This window comes from Bos indicus x Bos taurus, chromosome 3 (genome assembly GCF_003369695.1).
Source record: "Bos indicus x Bos taurus breed Angus x Brahman F1 hybrid chromosome 3, Bos_hybrid_MaternalHap_v2.0, whole genome shotgun sequence".
NCBI classification, from domain to species: domain Eukaryota; kingdom Metazoa; phylum Chordata; class Mammalia; order Artiodactyla; family Bovidae; genus Bos; species Bos indicus x Bos taurus.
Genome location: NC_040078.1, coordinates 42,502,502 through 42,514,534, shown reverse-complemented (window position 1 = coordinate 42,514,534; position 12,033 = coordinate 42,502,502). Strand labels below are relative to the sequence as shown.

General features: G+C 37.7%; 1 protein-coding gene and 1 non-coding gene across 2 annotated transcripts in view; one reads left to right on the top strand and one right to left on the bottom strand.

Annotated features, from left to right (window-relative positions):
* The window catches only part of SLC30A7 (solute carrier family 30 member 7), a 99,670-nt gene that overhangs the window by 71,261 nt on the left and 16,376 nt on the right, over nt 1-12,033 (top strand). The window contains exon 9 of the mRNA XM_027536379.1: nt 7,230-7,320. Within this exon, the coding sequence (XP_027392180.1) occupies nt 7,230-7,320 (91 nt within the window). The remainder of the gene's footprint in view (nt 1-7,229; nt 7,321-12,033) is intronic.
* LOC113890578 lies at nt 11,661-11,766 on the bottom strand. Its single transcript, XR_003510542.1, has one exon. It is a non-coding gene; the product is annotated as a U6 spliceosomal RNA (small nuclear RNA).

The following is a 12,033-nucleotide window of genomic DNA, read 5'->3' as shown; positions in this document are numbered from 1 at the left end:
AGGAATAAAAATATTAGCATGTTTTACTGGTAAACTCATGTACCTAATGAGTCATTCTTTTTATATATGCTAGGAAAATGGTATTTCATTGTTAAAGCTGGAATTGAGTTAGTCAACCAGAAGTGAACCTCTAATTGTTTCCAAATGCTTACTTTTTGGGTTTGGATGCAGCTCTAAGTCTTAGCTCAGTCAGGAATTTGCTAAGTTTGTCTTTTTCCCCATATCCTTTCATTATGGCTAGATAGATCCATGCTAAAATCTGTTTTATGATTCCCTATTACAGTAGTTAATCAGAAAAATATGGGCACAAACTCCTGAGCTAAACACAATTTTAAAAAACAAAAATAGAGTTTCTGCAGGTTTCTTTTACATTTTTATAACCTTTGAGATTATTATAGAAATTGACTTTGATTTTAAATTGCTTATCACCACACTTGATTTAGCAAGTACTTTTTTCTCCCCACCCCAGTTTCATGACCTAGTTATAGCTCCTACAGCTGAAATTCTTAACAATATTTTAATATTATTATTGGAGAAAATTAGCCTGATGTTTCCATGTGCTTTGGTGAAATGCTTGCTGCTCTTGAATGTAAACATTTTATTAAAATTCTACCTAAGTAGACCACCATTTGAAATTTTATAGTGTAGCAAAGTCAGTAAAAACCTCATTGGTACACTCTCTATATATTATTATCTTATATCAGTTATAGCTTTCATTTAATTATTTTAAAATAGATGCTGGCTTCTAATATTAATTTTATTAAAGTGTTTGCATTATGGTTTTTGAATTGTGTTAAAATGGGGGATCTCTAAATTCTGTTAATTCTAATACTGTGTTATCTGTGATCATGGATCTTCACCGGTTCTAGAATCCTCAAACTAAGGGCCACATGTGAAAGTAAATTTTAGGAAAAAAAGAGAAGTACTAGTTGTTGTTCACTGTTGTTGTTTTTACAGAGAGAGTAGCAGACTTTGAGAGGCAACACCATGGATTATACACGTACACATTTGAACAAAGATTTGGATAAATTTGTAGATGGTTGTTCTTGGTGACTTATTCAATTCAGTTCAGTCACTCAATCATGTCCAACTCTTTGCGACCCCGTGGACTGCAGCACGCCAGGCCTCCCTGTCCATCACCAACTCCCAGAGTTTACTCAAACTCATGTCCATTGAGCTGGTGATGCCATCCAAACATCTCATCCTCTGTCGTCCCCTTCTTCTCCTGCCTTCAATCTTTCCCAGCATCAGGGTCTTTTCCAACGAGTCAGTTCTTCACATCAGGTAGCTAAAGTATTGGAGTTTCAGCTTCAACATCAGTCCTTCCATTGAATACTCAGGACTGATCTCTTTTAGGATGGACTGGTTGGATCTCCTTGCAGTCCAAGGGACTCTCAAGAGTCTTCTCCAACAGTTCAGTTCAGTTCAGTCGCTCAGTTGTGTCTGACTCTTTCCGACCCCATGAATTGCAGCACACCAGGCCTCCCTGTCCATCACCAACTCCCGGAGTTCACCCAAACTCATGTCCATTGAGTCAGTGATGCCATCCAGCTATCTCATCCTCTGTCGTCCCCTTCTCCTCCTGCCCCCAATCCCTCCCAGCATCAGAGGCTTTTCCAGTGAGTCAGCTCTTCGCATGAGGTGGCCAAAGTATTGGAGTTTCAGCTTTAGCATCAGTCCTTCCAAAGAACACCCAGGACTGATCTCCTTTAGGATGGACTGGTTGGATCTCCTTGCAGTCCAAGGGACTCTCAAGAGTCTTCTCCAACATCACAGTTCAAAAGCATCAATTCTTCGGCACTCAGCTTTCTTCACAGTCCAACTCTCACATCCATACATGACCACTGGAAAAACCATATCCTTGACTAGACGGACCTTTGTTGGCAAAGTAATGTCTCTGCTTTTGAATATGCTATCTAGGTTAGTCATGACTTTCCTTCCAAGGAGTAAGTGTCTTTTAATTTCATGGCTGCAGTCACCATCTGCAGTGATTTTGGAGCCCCAGAAAATCAAGTCTGTCACTGTTTCATGTATTTGGTGACTTATTAGGAGACTGTATTAAAGAAATGTCTTTGCTGTTTTAAAACTGATTTCCTTAAGGATTAATCTAGATTGGACTTAACTCTCTTGTATTAATTGTGCTTTAGCTCTTTTGGGGGAAAGTCTTAAACTAGCCTTAGGTATACTAAGACAAAGATTTTAAAAGTTTTTTGCAAGATTATATTTTATAACTATTGCTTAAGTAATATCACTGCTCATATTGCATGCCTTTTATTACAGTAAAATCCATGTTCTCTTCTCTTCCTTTCTTCCTCACATTGTTACAAAGGGTATAGTTTTTTAATTAATTTTTGGCTGCACCTGGTCTCTGTTGCCTTTTTGCAGGCTCTCTCTAGTTGTGGCAGGCTTTCATTATAGTGGCTTCTCTCGCTGTGGAGCACAGGCTCGAGGTGCATGGGCTTCAGTAGTTGTGGCACACGGGCTCAGTCGTTGTGGCGCATGGGCTTAGTTGCTCTGAAGCATGTGGAATCTTCCTGGATCAGGGGTCAAACCCTTGTTCCCTGCATTGGCAGGCAGATCCTTATCCACTGCACCACCAGGGAAGTCGGAAAGATGTAGTTTTTATTTTTAAAGGTATGTTTAAGAGTAAGTTATCAACATACTAATTAAAAAACCATTTGCCAGAAGTTCCTGGGAAGTGAAAACGGATACAGGCTTTTAATCTACAGTTGTTTTTTATTCATGTGTGTCTTTTTCCAAATGGTGAGTCAATCCAACAAATGTTTGTTTTGTAGTTTCCATTGATCTCTACAGGCTTTTTCAATACTGTTGAGTTCCTTTGAAGTAAGGCATTGTGAATTATTTATCTTTTTATTTCTGGTGCCTAGCACATGCCTGGCACATGGTAAAGAAGCAGTAAATGTTTGTAGACTTGAACTGTTCAAAATTGATTTTGTAGTCAGAAGACCTGTTATTATTCTAGCTGTCCCATTCACTAGCTTTAACCTTAAGCAAGTTACTTTGGTACACTAGGTCTCCATTTCCACAACTCTAGAGTAAGATTCCATCTGATTCTAGAAGATCTGATGCCAAGCAAAGCATGTAGTACTTATTGTTTATTTGTATTGATTGCATAATAAAATCTATTTGCAGACTTACCTAATTAGTAATGGATGAGATTGGTTTGCAAAGTATACCTCAGTTGATGATACTGGCATGTTGTTGCTTTTTAGTATACAAAGGCAACTTATATTTCATTTCCAAACATTTCTCTCTCTAGTATTCCTTGTACTTTGACCATTTTTTTTCTTACTGAATGAAAATAAAGATGGAAGAAATTACCAAGAAATTTAATCTATTCCTTTATTTTATAGATGAGAAAACTGATGTTTTGGAAGGTTATACTACTTGTCTAAACCTGTTTAATGGCAGAGTTAGAACCTAGGTTGTATGATTTACACTTGAGTGATTTTTTCCACATCAGGTATCTCCAGGCATTATTAGCAGTTTCTTGAGATAAGGATTGAAGAAGAAGTTATCAAAATAGCTAAAGTTAGTGGGCATGTGAAAAAAATACTTTTTTCTTATTCTCAAACAGTTATTCTGGGGGAACTACTTTTGTACCTCATCTCCTGAGAAGTACAATAAGGAAAGTAGGAAAACAAAAATTGTTTAAGGTAGATATATAAAAGCATTTAGTTATGGATCCTTTCTTTTTCCTGAGAAATGAGGATGGAGAGAGGAAAGAAGAATGTCATAATTGAATTATGCCTTGTTATTCTACTATGATGGTTTTTTTTGCCTTTTTGGTATATCCAGGGAACCTTCACCTTTTTAATAACAGCACAGTGAATAGAAACAGACATTACTGTTCAGGTTGAATGAAAGGATAACCACTGTTCTTTCACTGTCAAGATCCTTAACCCCAATTCTAGTTGTTATCCACCCATTTAACCTCCAGCCTTACTATAGATATCACAAATTTTTTGTAAGAGCACAGAGAAGAACTTCATAGAGTTTGGAGGACAGTTTGGGATCAGGGAATATCCCCTGCAAGGGGTGACACTGAGATTTTAAAGAAGGACTAGAAGCCAGATTAAAGGACAGTTTAGGGACGTTTAGAGAGGTTACAGCATGAGACAAAGCGTGAAAGGAAGAAACAGCAGAAAGTGAAGTACAGTGTGTTTACGTTTTAGAGAGCGTAAAATGTGAAGCAAGAATGATAGGAAGTGAAGCTAGAGTTTACATCTAATTCCCCAGGCAGTTCAGTTCAGTCGCTCAGTCGTGTCTGACTCTTTGCAACCCCAAGGACTGCAACACACCAGTCAGTAGGGAGCTGCTAATGGATTTTCCTTTTTTTTGAGGGAAATATAGAGTCAGATTCTGATTTTAGTTAGATTAGTCTAATAGCTTTATACAGAATGGTTCTATTAGTTGTCGATGGTAAGATAACAACTTACACAAAAAGAGCATAGCTAAAATGACACACATTATTATCTTTGCCTTGGTTCAGGAACTTGAGCATGGCTAACTGGGCTCCCTGGCTCAGGCTCCCTCACACGGTGAAGTCAAGGTGTCAGCCAGGGCTGTAGTCATTCTAATGCTCGTCTCGGGGAGAATCTACTTCCAGTCTCACTGAGTATTGAGTTTCTTTGGGGCTCTTGGACTGAGGGTCTCGTTTCCTCTCCAGAAGCATCTCTTAGTTCCCGTTGCCTTGGGCCTCTGCCTAGGGCAGCTCACAGTGTGGCAGCTTTGAACAAGCAAGAGAGCAAGAGAGGAGGGTGGAAAAGATAGAAGCCAGAGTCTTTTACCTTAGAAGCATCACTTTTGCCATACTTGATGCATTAGGAGCAAGTCACTGGATCAAGGGGAGGGGATGACACAAGAGCACACACACTAGGGAGGCAGGGGTCTCTGGGATCCATCTTTGAAGCTGCCTGTCACAGTGGACTTAAGAAAATAAGACTAGAGGCAAAGGGACCACTTAGGAGGCTATTTGATAATCCAGGTGAAATGATACGGAGATTATTGCAGACGTATGTAATAGAATGAAGGAGGGGGATGGAGGCAAGAAATGCTTAGCAGGTTAAGTCGTGAGAACTTGGTGATTTAGAGCATGAAGGTTTTAAGGGAAAAGAAGCAATTAAAGGTGGCATCTAATTGTTCTTGGCTAGCAAATCACTATCTGACTGAAGAATATTTTCACTTGAATGTGTCTTCAACTCCTGTCCATGTTGTGCTTTTATATGCATTACTGCTATTCTCTCCAAACTTTTTAGATTTTTAAACTTGCCCTTGGTGTTGCTTCCCTGGACTCCAGTTTCTCAATATCTCAATATCTCTCAGTGTCTGTTTAATTTTCCTATTTGTCTCTGTTCCTACTTCTACCCTCCTAACCCAGCTACTTATCTCTGTACACAAAGTGTGGGAACAATTTCCTAATTTCTTCTCTGAGGCCTTTCCTTTCTTTAATCTAGATTCTAAAACATCTAATTGCTACATACATTTATCTTTCATTTAACCAACAAGTATTGTGGGCCCACTTTGTGACCAGCACTTTACTGGGCCTCCTTGGGAATATAACAGCAAGACAAGCATTGTCCCTATTCCTCTGATCATTAATATCCTCTCTTTCTTTTCTGTCTGTCAAAAATAACACTAATCTTTTAAGTTATCCACTTCACCTTCTACCTTCCTTAAAAGGTGTGTGTTTTGTTTTGTTTTCTCTTTATCTCCTATAGCTATGGGGTTTCTGGGGTTTCCCAAGTGGTTCAGTTGTAAAGAGTCCACCTGCCAATGCAGGAGACACGAGTTTGATCCCTGGGTCGGGAAGATCCCCTGGAGTAGGAAATGGCTACTCACTCCAGTATTCTTGCCTAAAGAATTCCATGGACAGAGGAGCCTGGCGGGCCACAGTCCATGGAGTTGCAAAGAGTTGGGCAACATTGAGCATGCACACAACCTTTAGCTATAATCAGGAGGGGTTTTACTCTAGAAACATTGAGATTCTATAAGTTTAAAACAAAGCACTGGCTTCAGCTATTAAATGTAATGAAGCTATTCCTGACCTTGCCTTTCAGTCAGCATCAAGCATTAGAGCAGTGACTGTCTGCTCACTCCAGTAACTTACTGGACTCCCCCTGGAGGGCTTTCTAAAAATATTTATACTTCACCTTTTCCTCATAGATTCTCATTCAGTATGTTAGGAATGAAAAGAAACCACACTCTTAAGGTAAATTTGATGTGTTGCTAGTTTAGAAAACTGTTGCAGTAGAGTCACCCTCACCATTAACTGTTTTGTGTGCATTTAACCATCTAAATAGAGCTTCCCTGGTGGCTCAGAGGTTAAAGCGTCTACCTACAATGTGGGAGACCTGGGTTCGATCCCTGGGTTGGGAAGATCCCTTGGAGAAGGAAATGGCAACCCACTCCAGTATTCTTGCCTAGAGAATCCCATGGACGGAGGAGCCTGGTGGGCTACAGTCCTTGGGGTTGCAAAGAGTCAGACACGACTGAGCGACTTCACTTTCACTTTCAACCATCTAAATAGCCTAAAGCTTTAATTTCCAAATACCAGTTACAGACTAATTACATCAATTCATACGGTCTTTTGGGCCCTATCACTAGAGGTGCTGATTCTTCACTAGATCTGTGGTGATATCCAGGCTTCTGTTTTTTTTAATAATCAAAGAAGATTGATACATAATCAGATTGGGAAGCCATTGGATGAATGAAACTAATATACTGTGTTAATTTTGTTTTTGTATTTTCCTTAACAGAACTGTTCAGATAAATGCATGTAGATGTTTGATAAATGTTAAGGACCAGTCAGCCATGATATGCTTTATAGATTATCTTGGAAGAGTCTAGCCCTTTGAAGTCATATTTTAAATGGCAGTTGAATGACTGCTTGTGTTTAGATTTTTAGATGCTCTAGTACTATTCAGTAGTATAATATTAGTATTATACTAATATTTCATACACTGAAGTATTTCATTTAACTCTTTTTTCATACACTGATATATTTCATTTAACTCTTCTACTTTTACCTTAAATAATAACTTTTTTGTCCCATGAAAAATTTGGAACAGTGACTGGATTTTTTTTCCTCATATTATTCTGATAAATCTTTGTTATATTCTACTGTCAGGAGGTATATTATTACTTTCTTGCAGGATAGGATGGTCAGAATGTGGCTCTAATAAGTTTGTTGTCTTCCTTTTCTACAGTGTTATTCCTCTCTTAAGAGAGTCTGTTGGAATATTAATGCAAAGAACTCCTCCGCTTTTGGAAAATACTTTACCTCAGTGCTATCAGAGGGTAAGTTTCAGTGCTTCCAAACCATTGGGTTTTAATTGTTTCCAAATTGTTGGGGGTTTCAACTTTTATAAATATGGGTAGCATGTGTGTATAATTTTATATTTCTTCCAAGATTAAAAGCTGACCATGAATGCCACTTAAACCAGAATAAAATCATTGGAAAATATTGAGCTTCACTAAAGAAATGTGGTAGAAATTGTCCTCATCTAGTCTAGAAATCCAGCAGCTCTTTTAAAATATAAATATGAATAGCAGATGGTATAAGCATTTCTTCAACATGTATTTTGTGAACCCCCCATCTTTTATGCCATGTATTCTTCTAAGGTCCTAGGGGTGTAATGGTAAACAAGATAGACAGGGTCTATCCAAGTATTTATGGTCTGGCAGGGAAACACAGGCACTAAACAAGAAATAAATAAGGAAATATCAGTGATGATTACTATAATAGAAGTGAAACAAAGTGAGGTGGTAGACATGGATGGCGACATCAAATTTATTGAGAATGTCATATTCAAGGAAGCTGAAATCTTGTTGATTAGAAGGAGCCAGACATATGAAAATCTTGGAGAAGAGTGTTTCAAGCAAAGGAAAATGCTAATGCAAAAAGTTCTATGGCTGGAACTAATTTAGTGTATTTGAAAAACAGTGAGGAAAAGCCACTGTGGCTGAAGCATAATAGATAGAGGGAAGAGTGGCTGGAAAGGCTGGAGAGAATGACAGGGGACAGATGATACAGAAGTGTTGGTCTACTAAGAGGTTTAGATTTAATTCTGATTTTGTGGGAAGCATTAGAAAGCTTTTATGCAGGGAGAGTGTCACAGAACTTAAATTTTAAAAGCTTATTCTGCTTGCTATTAGAGAATAAATGCTAGGAAGAATGAAATCAAAGAAAACCAATTAAGAAGCTATTATCATTTAACTTGAAAAGTTATGGCTTGGACTACAGTGGTAGCAATGACAGTGGAGCTAAGTAGATATTTTGGATAAGTTTTTAGAGATAGATTATATTAGCAGTGGGGAGAAAAAGTGTTGAATTGCAACTAGCCTGGACCCTAATACTATTTGTTGAGGTTGATACAGGTGTGAGGGTGGAAAATCCTCCCATATCAAGAGTTCTATTCTGGATATGTTAAGACTGAAATGCCTACTATACTTCTAAGTGAAATGTCACTGAAGTGCTTGGATGGGCAAATCTGGAATTTTAAGGACTGATTAGAACTAGGAGTTTTGATTCATCAACATATAAATAGCCTTTAAAACATTAGGATTGTATGAGATTACCATGGAAGGGTTCAGCTCTATTCTTTAGCTAAAGTTTCAACTCCAGATTTAGAGCATAGATAGAAAGGAAGCTGGAAAACCCAGAAGTTGAAGAAGGAGGAAGTAATCAACTGTGCCAGATGTTTCTGTGAGGCAATTCTAATAGAAACAAAGAAGTGACCGTTGATTGGCATCATGAACAGCATTAATGGCTTTGATAAAAACATTTTCAGTAGATTTGGTGAAAGCTTGATATAGTAGATTAGGGTGGAAATGAATGGGGGAAGTAGAGATAGTGGTTACAGTCATTTCTTTTAAGAAGTGTTGTTAAAGGGAGTAGAAAAATGAGCTGAAAGCTTGGCTATGGATATAGTAAGAAGGGGAAGAGAATTAGTTAAAACAGCATCCCATAGAACATTACCCAGTAATGGAGATGTTCAATAATTACCTTGTCCAGTATGGAAGTCACGAGGAATCTGTGGCTGTTGAGCATTTGAAGCTTAATAATTTTGAGCTAGTGCAACTAGTTTTTAGATTTCATTACATTTTCATGTATTTAGTCACATGTGTCGAGTGACTTCTGTATTGCACAGTTCAGTTTGGGAGCATGTGTGTTGCTAATGGGAACATGCCAACTGAGAGGAAGAAATTGATGATATGGTAGTGAAGCAAATTAATTTAATGAAGGAATCAAGTTCTTGAGAAGATGAGAAGGGATAGGATCCAAAGCATTAGGGAGGAATTAATTGTAGCTAGGAGCCAGAGGTACTGTATCCCACAAGGCAAGGCAGAGAATGCTGAAATAGATGAGGGTTGACTGGTAGATTTGGAGGGTCAGAAGAGCTTTTCTGTATGCCTCTATTTTTTCTCTGACTTACAGGGCAGTGTAATCATACAGAGAAATGAGAAGACCAGAGGCAAAAAGAGAAGGTGTAGAATAGTTCTTTTTGAAATAGGGAAAGTGAAATGCTGCCCATTTGACTTTTGTGGTTTTATGATTTTAAGGGAGGACCAGTCAGCATAATTGTGGAAGAGAAAGGGGCAATTTAGTGAATGCCTACTCTAAGCTGGCCCCTATACTAAGTGATGTACATATATTGTTTCTGTTCTTCAAATTAACCATGAAGGCTAAGTTTCCTATTCCTTTCCCTAGGAAAATTGAGTAAAATTGAGGCTCAGAAGATTTAAATAACTCAAAGGTCACAGATGGTAGCGGCTGAATCAGGATTCTAATCCATGTAATTCTGGCTTTAGAAGCTCCTGCTCTTTTTGTTACACCACACTGTCAGAACAAGAAGAGCAACATAGACTTTCATCTGTAACTACACTTTTGCACATTTTTAATTTGAGGAAAGTTAATGCCAATTTCTATAAGAGTCATTTCTTAACTTATGCTTTAGAATAACTTGCAAGAATGTACTTGTGCTGCTATTTCTATGGAGGTAGAAGAAATCTCTTCAGTCAACGTGTTGTTTCACTAGCATTGGTGTTTCACTACACCATTCGTGGGAGAAGGCAATGGCACCCCACTCCAGTCCTCTTGCCTAGAAAATCCCATGGACAGAGGAGAGCCTGGTAGGCTGCAGTCCATGGGGTCTCGAAGAGTCGGACACGACTGAGCAACTTCACTTTCACCTTCATGCATTGGAGAAGGAAATGGCAACCCACTCCAGTGTTCTTGCCTGGAGAATCCCAGGGACGGGGGAGCCTGGTGGGCTGCTGTCTATGGGGTCACACAGAGTCGGACACGACTGAAGCGACTTAGCAGCAGCAGCAGCAGCACACCATTTGTGAGGATGCTCTTTAGAAAAATGTAGAGGATATCAACTTCACACTGCTCTGTCATTGGAGTCCTGAAAGAGGAAGAGAAAGTCCACCAGTAAAAGCAGTTTTGTTTTTTTTTAACGGGCACAGTGGGTATTGTCTCAGTTTCCCACCGGGAGTCTTGGAGCTCATAGAAGGTAATCCTATATGCATCAGATTCTGATAAAAATAAATATTTTGATAAAAAGTTCAACCTTTTCTTAGTTAACATCCCAAATAGATTACTTAAGAATCAGAGAGTCTCAGAATTTGAAAAGATCTTATTATTCACTTGATCTCCTCTGCAACATTTAGTTGGTCATCCAGCTTCTTGACCATTTCCAGGAACCAGTGGTTAATCTCTTCACAGAGTAACCTCTTTCTCTTTTAAGTTGATCTAATTGTTATAAAGATCTTTTTACATTGAGCCTCTTTTAACTTCTGAGTTCTGATCTTAGTTCATCTCTTCCAGATCTATTATTTACAGAGATATTGAACAATAGCAGTAGTTTGGGCATCTTTGTAAGGATTTTCCTGATCTTCAGTGGAATATATCTAATGTTTTTTTCCTTAAGTGTTTTCTATGCATTTTTGGTAGATAACTTTTAGTAAGTTAAGGAAGTGTCCTTCTAAGCATAAATAGGGGTTGAATTTTATTAAGTAATTGCAATTCTTTTATTAAAATGATTGTGTGATTTTTCTCCTTTGCTTCATTAATTAAAGAATAACGGTAATAGAATTTCTGATGTTTATTGTTTCCCTCTTGGGATAAACCTAACTTAGTCATGATACATTATTTTTTTAATATACTGTTGGATTTAGCTTACTTAATTCATAAGAGAATTCAGCTTATATGTTACTGTCTTTATCTGGTTGGGGATCAAGATTATTTTTACTTATATGAGGTAGTGCCTCTTTTTTATTTTCTGGCAAAACTAAGTGGTTACTTAAAAGTTTTTCCTCTGGGACTTGGCAGGGCTGAGGGGGCTTTATGAAAGAGAACTTTTATTACCTGTTCAGTTTTTAATGGTCCATTCATGTTTTCTGGGGTTTTTTTCTTATATTACGGGATTTTCTGTATTTTCTGAAATGATTTCCCAAAATTTATTCATTTTTGTCTAGTTTCTTAAAATTGTGTTTTTTGTTGTTTTTCTGGTTTTATTATTTATTTTTTTTTCCAGGTTTAGTGAGGTAAAATTGATGAATTAAAATTATATATATTTAAAGTGTACAATTTGATGTTTTGATATACATGTACATTGTGAAATGACCACCACAAAAATAGGGAACACTTCACAAATTGCATGTCATTCTTGGACGAGGGCCAAGTTCATCTTCTCTGTGTCATTCTAATTTTAGTATATGTGCTGCCAAAACAAACACCAAAATTGAGTGTTTATTCATTTTATATACATGCATATACTGTTTACTGAGCACGCCAAGCTTAGATGCTTATAATTTTAGGTGTTCAGGATACAAACATAAAACTCAAAAATAAATCCCTGCTCTTATGGAGCTTGAGTTCTGTCAGAGTAGACAGGCAATAAACAATATAAATAACATGAGTAATGTGGCGTGTGTCATTAGCTGCTGAAAAGTAAAACAAAGCAGAGAAATGTAAAAATGAAAATGTTGTTTTAGCTAGGATAA